Source organism: Hylobates moloch, unplaced genomic scaffold (assembly GCF_009828535.3).
Source record: "Hylobates moloch isolate HMO894 unplaced genomic scaffold, HMol_V3 SCAFFOLD_1, whole genome shotgun sequence".
NCBI classification, from domain to species: domain Eukaryota; kingdom Metazoa; phylum Chordata; class Mammalia; order Primates; family Hylobatidae; genus Hylobates; species Hylobates moloch.
The window spans coordinates 125,336,918-125,354,001 of record NW_026652276.1 but is presented as its reverse complement, the minus strand read 5'-3'; the positions used below and the strand labels follow the sequence as shown (position 1 = coordinate 125,354,001).

Here is a 17,084-nt window from a genome sequence, read left to right as displayed (position 1 = left end):
GCTTCCTTCTAGGTTCTTACAGCTGCTCCCACCATGCTGTTTCCCATGGGTAAGATGCTTCCTCTTTATCAGTCTAGCTCTAGACTAGACAAAAACACCTTTCCTTGGCTTTCCTTAACCTTTTCTGGCACTAGAGTGTATTTCCTTAAGAAAAGTGATTCTGACATAAGTCCCATGCTTATAAATATTTGTACTCTGGTATCCACAGAATGAAATCTGAACTGCTGAGCACAGAATTGTAGGTCCTTCACAGTCAGGCCCCCAGCTACTTTTCCAATATTATTATCCTCCACGGCCTGTAGTCCACTCCCCTGCCACACTGAAATTTGCCAATTGAACAAAGCCCCACAAATGCCCAAGCCCCTGCATACGCGGCTCACAATGAAATATACTCATCATGTTGCACCTGGAAAATGTCTGCTCATACTTTGAGACCCAGTTCATAGGTCCTTAGTGAAATCTCTTCAGACTGCCTCAGGCGAAGCTAGCTGCTGTGGGTTTTGTAGCCTTTATAGCTACCATGTGGTGATAGGAAATTTATTTGTTAATGTGTCTTTATTTCTCCTCCACAGTAATTGGTAAATAGTACTTAGTTGAATAAATGAATGGTTGAATGTTCAAATTAACACATAACCAGAAAGTCGTTCTGTCACAGGATAGTAGAAGACAATGTGGGATACAGTTCTTCCTCCATATCCTGTGACTCCTACCCCCAGTCATGACACATTCACACACAGAAACTCTCATGCCTTTATAACATTCTGTTCTCTATTATGCAGAGCATTTTAGTGAAGCTTATTTGAAGTGTTCTTTCTCTGTATTTGTCTCGTTTACCAAAGGCAGTTCCTTAATGCTGGCAAGCACGTCCTTGTGGAATACCCCATGACACTGTCATTGGCGGCCGCTCAGGAACTGTGGGAGCTGGCTGAGCAGAAAGGTAATGTTTCTTACCAAGCGTTTCTGCCTCCAGGATTTCTGTGATATCATCTTTATGCCTTTAAAACTTAACCCCATTTCAGATATCTCCTCCTGGCTACACTGGCACTGTGGGCTCCCAACTGCCTCCTCACCCCCACACTGTAAACACACATAGTGGAGGGCAGAAGGATGGGTGGGAATTTGCAAACTTTTGGTCAAAGCTTATCAGCTTATTTTACTCACTTCAAGGAAAAAATATGAATTAGTTTTCACCTATGCTTATGTCATGATATTATTTTGGCTTTATTCATGTGATACTTATATTGCTAAATGCTGGGATATCCTAAAAATGCTCAAATCAGAGAAACTGATTGTCTTATTTGCATAGTTGGTAGTTTTTGTTGTTTCTAAACAGTAATAACCATTTATTAAATATTTAGTATATGCTAGGAACTTGGAAACTCTGCTAAGCACTTCATATGTTGTTTTGCTTAATTCTAGAATCCCTTGGAGGTATATTATTTTCTCTAGATGCTGTATAGAAAAACATGGCTCAAATAAATTAATTTGTGCTAGGTCACAAAGCTAATAACATGACTACTAAGTGGGAGGTAGAGATTTTAATCAAATCCTACTGGGCTCTTAAGTTCACATTTGTTCCCCTAAGCCATACCACCCTCCAGAAAGGAGAAATTAAGACTTTCCCAGGCCAGACACAGTGGTTCATGCCTGTCATCCCAGCACTCTGGGAGGCCAAGGAGCTCAGGACAATCCTGGGCAACATATTGAGACCCTGTTTCTACAAAAATCTTTTACAACTTTTTTTTTTTTTTTTTTGGTGGGGTACAGAGTCTCGCTGTGTCACCCAGGCTGGAGTCAATGGTACCATCTCAGCTCACTGCAACCTCCGCCTCCTGGGTTCAAGGGATTCTCCTTCCTCAGCGTCCTGAGTAGCTGGGATTACAGGCGCCCACCACCATGCTCAGCTAATTTTTGTATTTTTAGTAGAGATGGGGTTTCACGATGTTGGATGGGATGGTCTCAAACTCCTGACCTCGAGATCCACCCACCTTGGCCTCCCAAAGTGCTGGGATTACAGGCATGAGTGACTGCGCCCGGCATACAAAATTTTTAATTACAAGAAAAAGAAAAGACTCAGCTGGGCACAGTGGCTCACACCTGTAATCCCAGCACTTTGGGAGGCTCTGATGGGTAGATTATTTGAGCCCAGGAGTTTGAGACCAGACTGGGCAACATGGTGAACCCCCATCTCTACTGAAAATATGAAAATTAGCTGGGTGTGGTGGTGCACGCCGATAGTCCCAGCTACCTGGAAGTTCACCTGAACTTTAGGAGGTTGAGGCTGCAGTGAACCATGTTCGGGCCACTGCACTCTAGTCTGGGCAACAGAGTGAGACCCTGTCTCAAAAACAAAAATAAAAATTCTTTAAAAGACCTACCTAGACAAACAAAAACCAAGTGAGTTGATCACTACTAGACCTGCCCTACAGGAAATGCTAAAGGAAGTCTTTCAAATTAAAGTGAAAACACTAGACAGCAACACAAAAATATTACTCTCTGGTAAAGACAAATACAGACTTCCGTAGTATTGTAATGTTGACATATAAATCACTTTAGGCCAGGCACGGTAGCTCAAGCCTGTAATCCCAGGACTTGGGGAGGCCGAGGCAAGCAGATCATTTGAGGTCAGGAGTTCAAGACCATCCTGGCCAACATGGTGAAACCCCATCTCTACTAAAAATAAAAAAATTAGCTGGGTGTGGTGGCACTTGCCTGTAGTCCCAGCTACTCAGGAGGCTGAGGCAGGAGAATCGCTTGAACCTGGGAGGCGGAGGTTGCGGTGAGCTGAGATGGTGCCACTGCACTCCAGCCTGGGTAACACCATGAAACTCTATCTCTAAATAAATAAATAAATAAATATCAGTTTAAATGCTGGTATAGAATTTAAAAGACAAAAAAATACAAACTATGTTAATGGATATATAGTATAAAAAGATGTAATTGGTAACATTAATAACAAAATGGGGGGTCAGAGACATAAAGGAGTAGAATTTTGTATGTGATTGAGTTAAGTTGTTAGCAGTTTAAAATAGATTGTGCAGTCGGGTGTGGTGGCTCATGCCTGTCATCCCGGCACTTTGGGAAGCCAAGGCCGGTGGATCACCTGAGGTCAGGATTTCAAGATGAGCCTGGGCAACATGGTGAAACTCCATCTCTACTAATAATACAAAAATTAGCTGGGCCTGGTGGCGTGCGCCTGTAATCCCAGCTACTCCAGAGGCTAAGGCACGAGAATCGCTTGAACCCAGGAGGTGGAGGTTGCAGTGAGCCAAGATTGTGCCATTGTACCTTAGCCTGGGCAACAGAGTGAGACTCCATCTCAAAAATTAAATACATACATAAATAAATAATAAAATAGATTGTGCCTGTAATCCCAGCACTTTAGGAGGCTGAGGCGGGCGAATCACCTGAGGTCAGGATTTCAAGACCAGCCTAGCCAACATGGTGAAACCCTATCTCTACTAAAAATACAAAAATTAGCCGGGTGTGGTGGCGCACACATATAGTCCCAGCTACTGGGGAGGCTGAGGTAGGAGAATTACTTGAACCCAGGAGGTGAAGGTTGCAGTGACGGAGATCACACCACTGCACTCCAGCCTGGGCAATAGGGAGAGACTCTGCTCAAACAAAACAAAACAGTACAAAACTGACAAGATGTAATGAAAGCAGTACTAAGAGAGAAGTGGATAGTTGTAAATGCTTACATTAAACAAGAAGAAAGATCTCAAATCAACATCCTAACTTTACATTTCAAGGGACTAGGAAAAGAAGAGCAAACTCAATCGAAAATTAGCAGAAAAAAGCAAGTAAAGATTAGAACATAAATAAAATAGAGAGTAGAAAAGCAATAGAAAAAAAATCAACAAAACCAAGTTTTTTTGAAAAAAATCCATAAAATTGACAGAATTTTAACAGATTAAGAAAAAAAAGGCTCAGCCAGGTGCGGTGGCTCACGCCTGTAATCCCAGCACTTTGGGAGGCCAAGGAGGACAGATCACGAGGTCAAGAGTCCAGACCCGCCTGGCCAAAATAGTGAAACCCCGTCTCTACTAAAAATACAAAAATTAGCCAGGCATGGTGGCACGTGCCTATAGTCCCAGCTACTCGGGAGGCTGAGGCAGGAGAATCACTTGAACCCAGGAGGTGGAGGTTATGATGAGGGGAGGTTGTGGTGAGCCGAGATTGCGCCACTGTACTCCAGCCTGGGCAACAGAGCGAGACTCTGTCTCACAAAAAAAAAAAAAAAAAAAAAAAAGGAAAAGAAAAAAGAAAAAGAGTAAAGACTCAAACTAAAGTCAGAAGTGAAAGAGGAGACATTACAACTGATGCTGCTGAAATAAAAAGGATTATAAGAGACTACAATGAACACTTATACAATTGTTATACTCCAACAATCGGATAATCTAGAAAGGGACAAATACCTAGTAGCATATAACCTACTAAGACTGAATCATGAAGAAACAAAAATCTGAACAGATTTATAACTAGTAAGGAGATTGAACCAGTAATTAAACACCTCCCAATAAAGAAAAGCCTAAAACCAGATAGCTTCACTGGAGAATTCTACCAAGTGTTTTCAGTCTCTTCAAAAAGTGGTCCCAGGAAAACAGGATATCCACATGCAAAAGAATGAAGTTGGACACTTAACCTTACACCATATAAAAAATTCACTCAAATGGATTAAAGAACTAAATTTAAGACCCAAAACTGTAATATTGTTAGAAGAAAACATGGGAAAGCATCATGACATTGGATTTGGCAATAATGTCTTACATACGACATCAAAAACACAGGCAAAAAAAGCAAAACAGACAAATGGACTAATCAAACTTAAAACCTTCTGTGCCTCAAAGGAAGCAATCAACCGAGTGAAAAAGCAGTCTATGTAATGGGTGAAGATATCTGCAAATCTTATCTTTGATCAGAGATCAATATCCAGAATGTCTAAAGAACTCTACAACTCAACAACAACAAACAAACCAAATAAACTGATTTTAAAATGGGCAAAGGACTTGGATAGACATTTTTCTGAAGAAGTTATACAGACGGCAAACAATCATATGAAAAGATGCTCGATACCACTAATCCTTATAGAAATGCAAATCAAATCCACAGCCACCGTCAGTAACCACCAGCATCAGTCAGCAGCCATCAACATGGAAGCAAGACCTTCCTCCAGCAAAAAGATGGAGGATCAGATGGTAGCATTTTTTGTTTGTTTGTTTTTGGTTTTTGGTTTTTTAAGATAGTCTTGCCCTGTTACCTAGGCTTGAACGCAGTGGTGCAATCTCGGTTCACTGCAACCTCCACCTCCTGGGTTCAAGTGATTCTTGTGCCTCAGCCACCTGAGTAACTGGGATTATAGGTGCACACCACCACACACAGCTAATTTTTGTATTTTTAGCAGAGATGGGGTTTCGCCATGTTGGCCAGGCTGGTCTCGAACTCCTGTTCTCAAGTGATCCGCCCGCCTGAGCCTCCCAAAGTGCTGGAATTACAGGCATGGGCCACCGTGCTCAGCTCAATAACGTATTTTTAAATTAAGGTACGTACGTTGTTTTCCTAAACATAGTGTTATCACATACTTAACAAACTACAATATAGTATAAACATAACTTGTATATGCACCGGGAAACTAAAATATTCATGTGACTCCCTTTATTGCAATATTCACTTTATTGTGGTGGTCTGGAATGAAACGTGCAGGATCTCTGAGGTATGCATGTAACCACATACAACCATCAAAATCTGGAAATTGGCATTGGTACATTACAACAATCTAATCCTCAAACCTCATTCAAATTTCACCAGTTGTCCCAATAACATTCTTTATGGCAAAATGACTGAGTTCAAAATCATGTATTATCTTTTATTGACATGTCACTTTTAGTGTCCTTCATTCTGGACAGTTCCTCCATCTTTTCTTGACAATTATGAATATTACAGTTAGTTATTGTGTAAAATGTCCCTAAATTTGAATATATCTGATGTTTCTTCATGATTAGATTTGAGGTATGCATCTTTCACAGAAATATTATGGAAGTGGCCACGCATGGTGGCTCACGCCTGTAATCCTAGCACTTTGGGAGGCCAAGGCAGGCAGATTACTTGAGGTCAGAAGTTCAAAACCAGCCTGGCCTACACTGTGAAACCCCGTCTCTACTAAAAATATCAAAAAAATTAGCCAGGCATGATGTGGGCACCTGTAATTCCAGCTACTCGGGAGGCTGAGGCAGGAGAATTTCTTGAACCCGGGAGGCACAGGTTGCAGTGAGCCGAGATCGCACCACTGTACTCTAGCCTGGGTGACAGAGTGAGACTCCATCTCACAAAAAAAAAGGAAACGATGCTGTTTTTCACATTGTGTTCTGTCAGGTAACATCCAATATCAGTTCATCTAATTACTAATGATATCACTTCATTAGGTGGTGTCTGACGGGCTTTTCCATTGAAAGTTACTTTTTTTCCCTTTGTAATCAGTGATTATTTTGTGAGAAGGTAGTTTATAACTAGTTAAATACCCATTCTCATCACACTTTCTGATATTCATTATTATTTTATATCAGTAGGAACTCATGGCTTTGTTTTTCTATTCAGTGCTGTTGTTACTTTTTATTATTCATATTGATGTCCACATTGTTCCAAATTTGCTCAGTGGGGAACCTTTTCCTGCCAGCTCCCTTGTCATTTTGTTATGTTTCCATTATTCTTTGAATTCTTGCTTTCTGGCACAAAGTGGTTAAGGCTCATCTTGTACTTTCTCTGCCTCAGCCTTGGAATTAGTCAATTCTCCAATGGCTAATAACGTTTTGATGGCAAGATTTGGACACTGGGTCTGCTTATGGCTTTGGGCTATCTCTGCAAGCCCTTTCAGTGAACAGACCTGGGAATATATGGATACGGATGTGTGTGTGTACTGTGGTTACCATGTGTGTTTATCACAATCAGGCATCGAGTGAACGACAGGAAAACAACCAAAGACACAGTTGGAAAATACATAGTTTCTTTAATAACCATGGATGTGGAAACACAGAGACTGTTTCCATAGTGCTGGGGAAAATACAACATGTTCCCCAGAGTTTCATGGTGGGGTGGGGGGCAGTGGGCGAAACTACCTATGAGGAGAAAAGCTTCTACTTATTGCAAAGCGTTTTGTGCCATTTAGTTGTTGCAAAGCCATTTTGTGCCAGAAAGCTTCTATTTATCACAAGAAGTTCCTTTTGCCACATTCACATCTTAGGGAGTGGGTGGGAAGGACCCCATCCTCCCACACACCTGACATTTCTGGAGACTCCTGCGACAGACATCCTCCTTGCTCCTGAGGTGCAGGTCAAGCCCAGAGCATTTGGCAGTGTTTGCTGTGAAGCTGGGTTAGACAAAGGCAACTGTCCCAGGAGCATCTCCCACTGACCCAGATTTCTGTCTGTTTCAGTGAAACTGTAGATCATAACCACACTTTGTACTTAATCACAAAATAGTTCTGGTGTTTTAGGAAGCTTCTGGCCTAGAAATGAAAAAATTTTTATAGAGCAAAAAAATTTTTATATAGCAAAAAAATTGTTAACAGCTTTCTTTTATAATCCAAAATTTATTTTATTTTATTTTATTTTTATTTTTTGAGACAGGCTGGAGTGCAGTGGTACCATCTTGGCTCACTGCAACCTCCACCTCCCAGGTTCAAGTGATCTTCCCAGCTCAGCCTCCCAAGTAGCTGGGACCACAGGTGCACGCCACCACACCTAGCTAATTTTTTGTATTTTTTGTAGAGGCCAGGTTTTGCCATGTTGCCCAGGCTGGTCTCAAACTCCTGAGCTTAGGTGATCTACTTGCCTTGGCCTCCCAAAGTGCTGGGATTATAGGCATGAGCCACCATGCCTGGCCACGTTCTTACTCTGTTAGATTTTTATGCTGCACTGCCTCCTCCTGTCTAGAACAGTAGCTAACTGTCTCCTGGCCCACAGATGCATCCCTGATCTCATCTTGCCTTTGGACACAGGTAGATACCATCTTGTTCTCTTAGATTTTCATTTCATTTCTCAGGTTTTCATTTCATTCATTTCTCTTTTTTTCTTTTTCTTTTTAAACGGAGTCTCACTCTCGCCCAGGCTGGAGTGCAGTGATGCAATCTTGGCCCACTGCAATTTCTGCCTCCCAGGTTCTAGTGATTCTCCTGCCTCAGCCTCCCAAGAAGCTGGGCTTACAGGTGCCCACCACCACACCTGGGTAATTTTTGTATTTTTAGTAGAGGCGGGGTTTCACCATGTTGGCCAGGCTGGTGGAACTCCTGACCTCAGGTGATCTGCCCACCTTGGCCTCCCAAAGTGCTGAGATTACAGGCATGAGCCACCGTGCCTGGCCTTCATTTCATTCATATCTGTTGTAGGCTTAGAAGTAGCAGCCTCTTCAGCTGGGGTGGGTGACAGTGGTAGGGAGGCCATCCTGGCCGTGTGCCCAGAGCAGTTATGAGTGCTTCATGTCCTGTGTTAGGGGATGACAGAGTACACTCCGGGATGCATACCTAGGCACAACTGACAACTACCCTTTTTATTCCATTTTTTTCATTACAGGAAAAGTCTTGCACGAGGAGCATGTTGAACTCTTGATGGAGGAATTTGCATTCCTGAAAAAAGAAGTGGTGGGGAAAGACCTGCTGAAAGGGTCACTCCTCTTCACAGGTCAGTGCTACATGGGATCACAGGTCACATATGAGGTCCAAAGACCAGCCAGATTCTTTCCTGGCTCTCTAGGACGGGAGCTTGTATTCATTTCTGCTCAAGACTCTCTGACTCAGGGCCAATTTAATTTTCCCAGATGGGAATTCCTTTCCCAGATTTAATTCCTTGGTGGCCCTTGGGTAAAGAGTATATTAGAAATCTCAAGCATATTTATGCTCTGTCCCAATCTATTAACTAGTTGGAGATTATTTTTCAACAGGAAGTTGTACATTAAAACTCTTTTAAAAGGACTGAGAGATAGGTGCTTGGAGAGGAGAACATTTTTATACTTCCTTGCAAAACAAATATAATATGAAGAGCTCCCTTCCTCCTCTAGCAAGTTACAAGGACATTGGCAACAACCACAGTATTTATTTATTTATTTATTTATTTATTTATTTAGGAGCCAAGGTCTTACTCTGTTGCCCAGGCTGGAGTGCAGTGGTGCAATCATAGCTCACTGTAGCCTCAACCTCCCAGGCTCAAGCAATCCTCCCACCTCAGCCTTCCAAGTAGCTGGAAACACAGGTGTGCAACACAACACCCAGCTAATTTTAAAATTTTTGTAAACGGTGTCTCCCTATGTTGCCCAGCCTCGTCTCAAACTCCTGGGCTCAAGTGATCCACCTGTCTTGGCCTCCAAAGTGCTGGGATTACAGGCATGAGCCACCACGCCCAGCTGACCACAATATCTGATCTGCTGTATATGTAGCTGTTTACTTGATGTTGGTCACTCTTTGAGCAGCTCCATTAGCAATAGGAAATGGGCATGCAGGAAGCTCCTGCTCTTGTGGCCACTTTTGGATGGGCTCCTTCTCTGGCTATATTGTTGGGCACCTGGGCCACCATTCCTGAGGGCTTTCATTACAGAAGGGAGACCCTGACATGGCCTGGCATTTTTGCATGGTAAAGCCACTGATACATAGTAGAACCTCATTTCAAAATCTGTCTTCATCCTTGAAAATGGTAATATAATGAGAGTACAAACCATTAATTTGTACAAGAAACTGTGTTAAGTATGTGATGTGCATTAATCCATATGACAATCCTATAAAGTGGTATTCACTACCCCCATTATACAGATAAACTGAAGCTCACAGACATGAGTGGCTTCACAGAGGTAATGTAGCGGTCATGAGACAGAGCTGGATTGGAGCTCAGCTCTCTAAGTGGTTGGAACTATCATGGGTGGCTGCTTAGTATTCTGTCCAAAGAACTAGGCTGGGCATAGTGGCTCACGCCTGTAATTCCAGCACTTGGGGAAGGTGAGGTGGGTGGATCACCTGAGGTCAGGAGTTCGAGACCCGTCTGGCCAACATGGTGAAACACCGTCTCTACCAAAAAAAAAAAATACAAAAATTAGTCAGGCATGGTGGCACACACTTGTAATCTCAGCTACTTGAAAGGCTGAGGCAAGAAAATTGCTTTAACCCAGGAGGCTGAGGTTGTAGTGAGCCGAGATCGCGCCACTGCACAGCCTAGGTGACAATGAGACTCTGTCTCAAAAACAAACAAACAAAAAAAAAGAACTAGAGCAGACAGTAACCAGCCCTGGGGAAGTCTTTTTGTTTTGTAAGTTTGATACTTAGGCCCCAGTGATTTCAAACCATATTGTCTATGAAAATTCTAATTTTTGTTTGGTTTTATATATTACTTACTACTTTTTAAGAATATACTCATTGTTATTAGTCATTGTTTTAAGTGAATATCAAGGTCATAAGAAATGTTTTGATTATAATGTAATGTAACAGATATGAAGTCTTTTAAACAGGTTATGTTTAAGATTTTGGCTGGAGGCAGATGGGAGCAGTATCTTGACCAAATGGAATTCTCACACCAATACTCTTTTTTATATTTATATATATATATATATATTTTTGAGATAGGATGTCACTCCGTCACCCAGGCTGGAATGCAGTGGTACAATTATGGCTCACTGTGGCCTCGAACTCCTCAGGCCCAGAGGATCCTCCCACCTTAGCCTCCTGAGTAGCTGGGGCTGCAGGTGTGCACCACCACACCCGCCTAATTTTGTGTGTGTTTTTTTTTGTAGAGACAGAGTCTTGCTATGTTGCCTAGGCTGGTCTTGAACTCCTTGGCACAAGCAATCTGCCAGCCTTAGCCTCCCGAAGTGCTGGTATTATAGGCATGAACTACTGTACGCGGCCTTTTTAGGCTTACTGCAACCTCCGCCTCCAGGGCTCAAGCGATTCTCCTGCCTCAGCCTCCCAAGTATGGGATTACAGACGCCCACCAGTATGCCTGGGTAATTTTTGTATTTTTTTTTAGTAGAGACGGGGTTTTGCCATGTTGGCCAGGCTAGTCTCGAACTCAAGTGATCCACCCACCTTGGCCTCCCAAAGTGCTGGGACTACAGGCGTGAGCCACTGCGCCTGGCCCCAATACTCTTTTGAGTGTACTTTTTTGTTCACAAGATTAGGAAGACTAAGAAAACATTTAACATTGTATCAATTTTCTTGATATTGAAATAGCTCAAAAGTATTACCATTTTCTCCATAGCTATTATAATACCTTCACACCTTATTGCTACTTACACATTGGGTAGTTATAAGAATACAGGCTTGCAGGGCTAAAATACCTTGATTCTTCTACTTTTACCAGACTACTTTAAATCACTAAAGAGGATATATATATATGTATATGTAGGTATGTGTTGTGTGTGTGTGTGTGTATGTATGTGTATCTACATATGTGTACATAGATGTATATATTAGAAGCCTGAAACTTTTTTATTATCCTGTTTGGCTGGATTGACTGCTGTTTCCAGTAGAATGTTTTACTAAAACTGAATTTAATAAAGAGGAAAAGACAGAGATGCTTTTATGATAGAGTTGAAATTGAGCCACCTGAGTTTTCATCAGTATCATTAATCATCTTGCCCGCCTACCACATAAGGCAAGGTCCCATTGTACTGATCACTCGGCCACATCTTTTCACACCCCCGCCACCCCCGCCCCCGGGTCCTGCTCTCCACCTGGCATTCCTGCTTCCCAGTTCCCACAGCATTTGTGATTTCCCACAGCATTTGTGATTTCCCACAGCTGGCCCGTTGGAAGAAGAGCGGTTTGGCTTCCCTGCATTCAGCGGCATCTCTCGCCTGACCTGGCTGGTCTCCCTCTTTGGGGAGCTTTCTCTTGTGTCTGCCACTTTGGAAGAGCGAAAGGAAGATCAGTATATGAAAATGACAGTGTGTCTGGAGACAGAGAAGAAAAGGTAAGTCATGAGAAGCCATGAGGAGGAGGAAATTTAAGGACATCCTAGTACATTCGCAGGTATGATCCAAAGAGAGCCCCGAGGGGCTAGACCCTCACTCCCAGCTCCAGAAGGGCTGTCTGCTTCTGCAGATGGAGTGCTGAGATTGCGCTTGTGTTGCCTCATCTCATCCTCTCAGCAGCCCTGTGAGGTAAAGAAGACAAACATAATCCCATCTGCCAGTCAGCAGACAGAGGCTTACGGAATGCCAGCAGGTTGCCTAAGTCTTGCAAGTCATTCATAGCAGATTAGTAGTGAAAATTATGTTACCTTGGCTGGGCGTGGTGGCTCAGGCCTGTAATCCCAGCACTTGGGGAGGCCAAGGTGGTGGATCACCTGAGGTCAGGAGTTTGAGACCAGCCTGGCCAACATGGTGAAACCCTGTCTCTACTAAAAATGCAAAAATTAGCCTGTGTGGTGGTGCATACCTGTAGTCCCAGCTACTTGGCAGGCTGAGGCAGAAGAATTGCTTGAACCTGGGAGGCAGAGGTTGCAGTGAGCTGAGATCAGGCCACTGCATTTCAGCCTGGGCAACAGAGCAAGACTCCTTGAAAAAAAAAAGAAAGAAAGAAAAGAAAAAGAAATTATGTTAACTCTGTGACCTGATTTTTTTCCAGTGTTTTCTTATGGAAGTTTTCAGGCATACTGTGAAGTTGAAATAATTTTTCAGTAAACACCCATCCACCTACTCCATAGACTCTGCCATTAACACTGTACATGTTCCCCTCAGGGCCACACATTCACCCCTCAGTGCAGCCAGAGTGTGAGGGTCTGTGTTTCAGCTTCAGCATCCTGTCACCCTGTCACACTGTTCCCAAAGCATTCTGACTTATTTCTCATACCAAGTCTTTTTTAACAAAAGCACATTCATAATTTTCCTCCCAAAGCACCTGGGCTCTGTAAATTATTTAGAACAGTAAGGGTTTTAGAGTGTTTCTAGATGCCTTTGCAGAGAGTTGGGTCTCCTGGTAGTAAAAGAAGCAGACATTGGGTATTTTAAAAAGAAAAAAGAATTTGAGTTCCTGAATGAAGCCTGATCTAGTCCATTTTGAGGAGTTTCTTCTTCGCTAGGAAAAGGCAGAGAGGCCTGGCAGATGAAGACAAAGCACATGGAACTTGGCAGTGCTGCCTATGGAGTGACCAACAGTGGTGGCCCGGGCTCTGGTGTGGCCATGTGAGTGTTAGGATTGCAGCCGTGGTCAGGCCTATACACAGACAGTTGTAGTACCCTGTAATTAGAGGTAAAGATACTGTAGGGAGCTGTAGGAGCACAGGGAAGGGGAACCTGGACTAGGTCAGCTCATGGTTCTGATGGGAGGCGGTGCCTTGCTTGCTCTTGAAGTTGAGTAGAAGTCAATGAGGAAGCAAGATGTTGGGGAGGCAGAGGCTGACTCTTTCTCTCTCTCTTTTTGTTTTGTTTTTTTTTAATGAGACAAAGTCTCGCTCTGTCACCCAGGCTGGAGTGCGGTGGCGTGATCTCAGCTCATTGCAACCTCCATCTCCCGGATTCAAGCGATTCTCCTGCCTCAGCCTCCCGAGTAGCTGGGATTATAGGCGCCTGCCACCACGCCCAGCTCATTTTTGTATTGTTAGTAGAGAGATGAGATTTCACCATGTTGGCCAGGATGGTCTCAAACTCCTGACCTCAAGTGATCTGCTCGCCTTGGCCTCTCAAAATGCTGGGATTACACGCATGAGCCACTGCACCAGCCCTGACTCTCATTTTTGCACAGGAGAGGCAAGCATCAAATGAGGGGTTGGGACAGAGAGCAGTTAATATAATATAATAATAACTTTTTTAAATCGTAGTACTTTCCGTGTCCCAAACTGCATTTTTAAAAATTTTTTTATCTATTTATTTATTTAGTTATTTATTTTGAGACCAGGTTATGAGACTGGCTGATTTTCGTATTTTTGGGTAAGATGGGTTTTTGCCATATTGTCTAGGCTGGTCTCAAACTCCTGGGCTCAAGTGATCCACCCACATCAGCCTCCACACCTGGCCACAAACTGCATTTTTATCTCACAATGTCACAGCAAGATAGGTAAAGCTGTATACTTATTACCATTACTTATTTTTACTAGTGAGGAAATTGAGGTACCAGAAAGATCTTGACATTCTGCATTCCCTCAAATCCCAAGATTCCATATTATTTAAAAGTACATGAGAGGCCGGGCACAGTGGCTCACGCCTGTAATCCCAGCACTTTGGGAGGCTAAGGCAGTTGGATCACCTGAAGTCAAGAGTTCAAGACCAGCTTGGCCAACATGGTGAAACCTCATCTCTACTAAAAATACAAAAATTAGCCAGGCGTGGTGGCAGGTGCCTGTAATCCCAGGTACAGGGGAGCCTGAGGCAGGAGAATTGTTTGAACCTGGAGGCAGAGGTTGCAGTGAGCTGAGATTGCACCACTGCACTCCAGCCTGGGCAACAAGAGCAAACATCTCAAAAAAAAAAAAAAAGGACGAAAAATTTTCTTAGGTAGGCTATGTAGAATACCTCAAGTTTATTTTTATTCAGTGTCAAAATAAAAGTTAATCTTTGTTGCCATCTCCCAGAACATTTGCTAGACTGTACTATGAGCTTTTAAAACTAGTCATGAGAGGCCAGGTGCGGTGGCTCAAGCCTGTAATCCCAGCAGTTTGGGAGGCCAAGGCAGGTGGGTCTCCTGAGGTCAGGAATTCAAGACTAGCCTGGCTGACATGGCAAAACCCCATTTCTACTAAAAATATTTTTTTAAAAAGTAGCCAGGCATGGTGGCAGACGCCTGTAATCCCAGGTACTTGGGAGGCTGAGGCAGGAAAATTGCTTGAACCCAGAAGGTGGAGGTTGCAGTGGGTCGAGATTGCACCACTGCACTCCAGCCTGGGTGACAGAGCAAGGCTCCATCCCAGGAAAAAAAAAAAAAAGTCACTGAATGAATTCCCCTGCCTGATGGCAAAATTAAATTAAAGACTGTTTGGCTGTGAGGTTGACACAGTCACCCGCAGCCTCTGGGAGGCTGGTGGCTGCAAGGAGGATGGGTGCCTGACAAGGACCTGTTACCAGGTGGTCTGGTGCCAGCAAGCACCCACTTGTGCTCTTGTGTAATCTCTAACATGATTCTTTTGTCTTTTGTCTTTGCAGTCCGCTGTCATGGATTGAAGAAAAAGGACCTGGTCTAAAACGAAACAGATATTTAAGCTTCCATTTCAAGTCTGGGTCCCTGGAGAATGTGCCAAATGTTGGAGTAAATAAGAACATATTTCTGAAAGATCAAAATATATTTGTCCAGAAACTCTTGGGCCAGTTCTCTGAGAAGGAACTGGCTGCTGAAAAGAAACGCATCCTGCACTGCCTGGGGCTTGCAGAAGAAATCCAGAAATATTGCTGTTCAAGAAAGTAAGAGGAGGAGGTGATGTAGCACTTCCAAGATGGCACCAGCGTTTGGTTCTTCTCAAGAGTTGACCATTATCTCTATTCTTACAATTAAACATGTTGGGGAAACAAGAATCTTATTGTTATGAGCTATGTTGGGATATTTGGGGTTAGGGGCTATGCAGTGGGGACAAGGCGAGAATGAGCGTTGGTTGAGCTGAACTAAATGCTTTGTATGTCTGATTTCACTTACTCCTCCTAACAGCCCTATGAGATGAGTACTAGCAGGCCTTTTTTTTTTTTTTTTTTTTTTGAGACGGAGTCTCACTCTGTCACCCAGGATGGAGTATAGTGGCACCCTCTTGGTTCACTGTAGCTTCCACCTCCTGGGTTCAATCAATTCTCCTGCCTCAGTCTCCCAAGGAGCTGAGGATTACAGGCGCTTGCCTAATCCTGGCTAATTTTTGTAGTTTTAGTAGAGATGAGGTTTCGCCACATTGGCCAGGCTGGTCTCGCTCAAACTCCCAACCTCAGGTAATCCACCTGCCTTGGCCTCCCAGAGTGCTGGGATTACAGGCATGAGCCACCATGCCTGGCACCAGGTCTCTTTTCATTGTATACTAGAAAATGTTGTTTGAACAGAACCCTCTGAGATGATGGAGTCACCGCCCTTCTGCTCTTGTGTTCTCAGCTGCCCTCTCTACCCTGTGGGTTGCTGCTGCTGCTGGAGCCCACGCAGGTCATAGTGCCACTGTGGCATTTCCTAAACACTCCTGCCTCTGAAGGTGGCACCCCACGCCCCAGTCACAATTCTTTCAGAGTGTCACAGAAGGAAAGAATCCACATGTATTCCTCAGCAGTCTGTCCCTCTGTCCAATTTGAAGAAAAAAAAGCCCTTAATCCCACTATATTAATGCTCCTAAGTGTTGGGGGGTCCTCCAGGAGGGCCTTGTGTCTCCAGGCAAGAGTGACCACAGCGGTGCCCTTTTCCCCTCAGCCCCTCTCCCTGTGGCAGCAGTGACCTGCCTGTCTGGTGAAACTGGAAAAGGGACTAAACACATGACACCCAGCCACCTTCTCCCTCTGAACCAACATCCTTAGGATGCACCCGAGCTTGTCCACGTGGCAGGTGACTAAGGCAGACTCTTCCTTTGCAAGTAGGTGACCTGCAGCTGTGATGAAGAATTGAGTTACCCTAAGACAGGGCAGTTACCCTAAGACAGAGCCTAAGACAGAGTTACCCTAAGACAGAGCCTAAGAGTTATCTTAAGAGTTTAAGAGCCTAAGACAGAGTTACCCTAAGGTGGAGCCTAAGAGTTACCCTAAGACAGAGTTACCCTAAGACAGAGTTACCCTACAGGGAGCCAAAGGCCCGTGGGATGTGACCAACTCAGCATTCCGCTGGAGGCTGTATGATCAAACAGCAAACTGTTTATCATGAAGGCAGGATGTGGGCAAACTCACACTGCCTTGCCACCAAAAGGTTTGCTGAGGGACATCACGCCCTGGTGCCGGGCTCCTGGAAGTTATCTATTGAGAAATCCAGCGCCTATTGTTCAAAGGATGCAGTCTCACAAGCCTGCTGTGAACCAAACAGCTGACCGACAATTACCTGACAACCATCCTCCCACTTTCTTGCTGTCTCTTTTACCTAATAAATACAGAGGGCTGTGTAAAGCTCACGGCCCTTGTCCACTAGAGGCAAGATGCCCCTTGACCCCTTCTTCCAAATATACTCT

At 43.8% G+C, this 17,084-nt stretch overlaps 1 protein-coding gene across 2 annotated transcripts in view; it reads left to right on the top strand.

The window, feature by feature from the left end:
• Positions 1–15,501, top strand: part of BLVRA (biliverdin reductase A) — a 41,955-nt gene extending 26,454 nt beyond the window's left edge. For both annotated transcript variants that reach the window (XM_032758243.2, XM_058445413.1), the window contains 4 exons: positions 840–937; positions 8,568–8,675; positions 11,777–11,948; positions 15,115–15,501. In XM_032758243.2, coding sequence (XP_032614134.1) covers positions 840–937; positions 8,568–8,675; positions 11,777–11,948; positions 15,115–15,373 — 637 coding nt within the window. In that variant the 3' untranslated portion in view covers positions 15,374–15,501. The remainder of the gene's footprint in view (positions 1–839; positions 938–8,567; positions 8,676–11,776; positions 11,949–15,114) is intronic.
• The last annotated feature ends 1,583 nt before the right edge of the window (positions 15,502–17,084 follow it).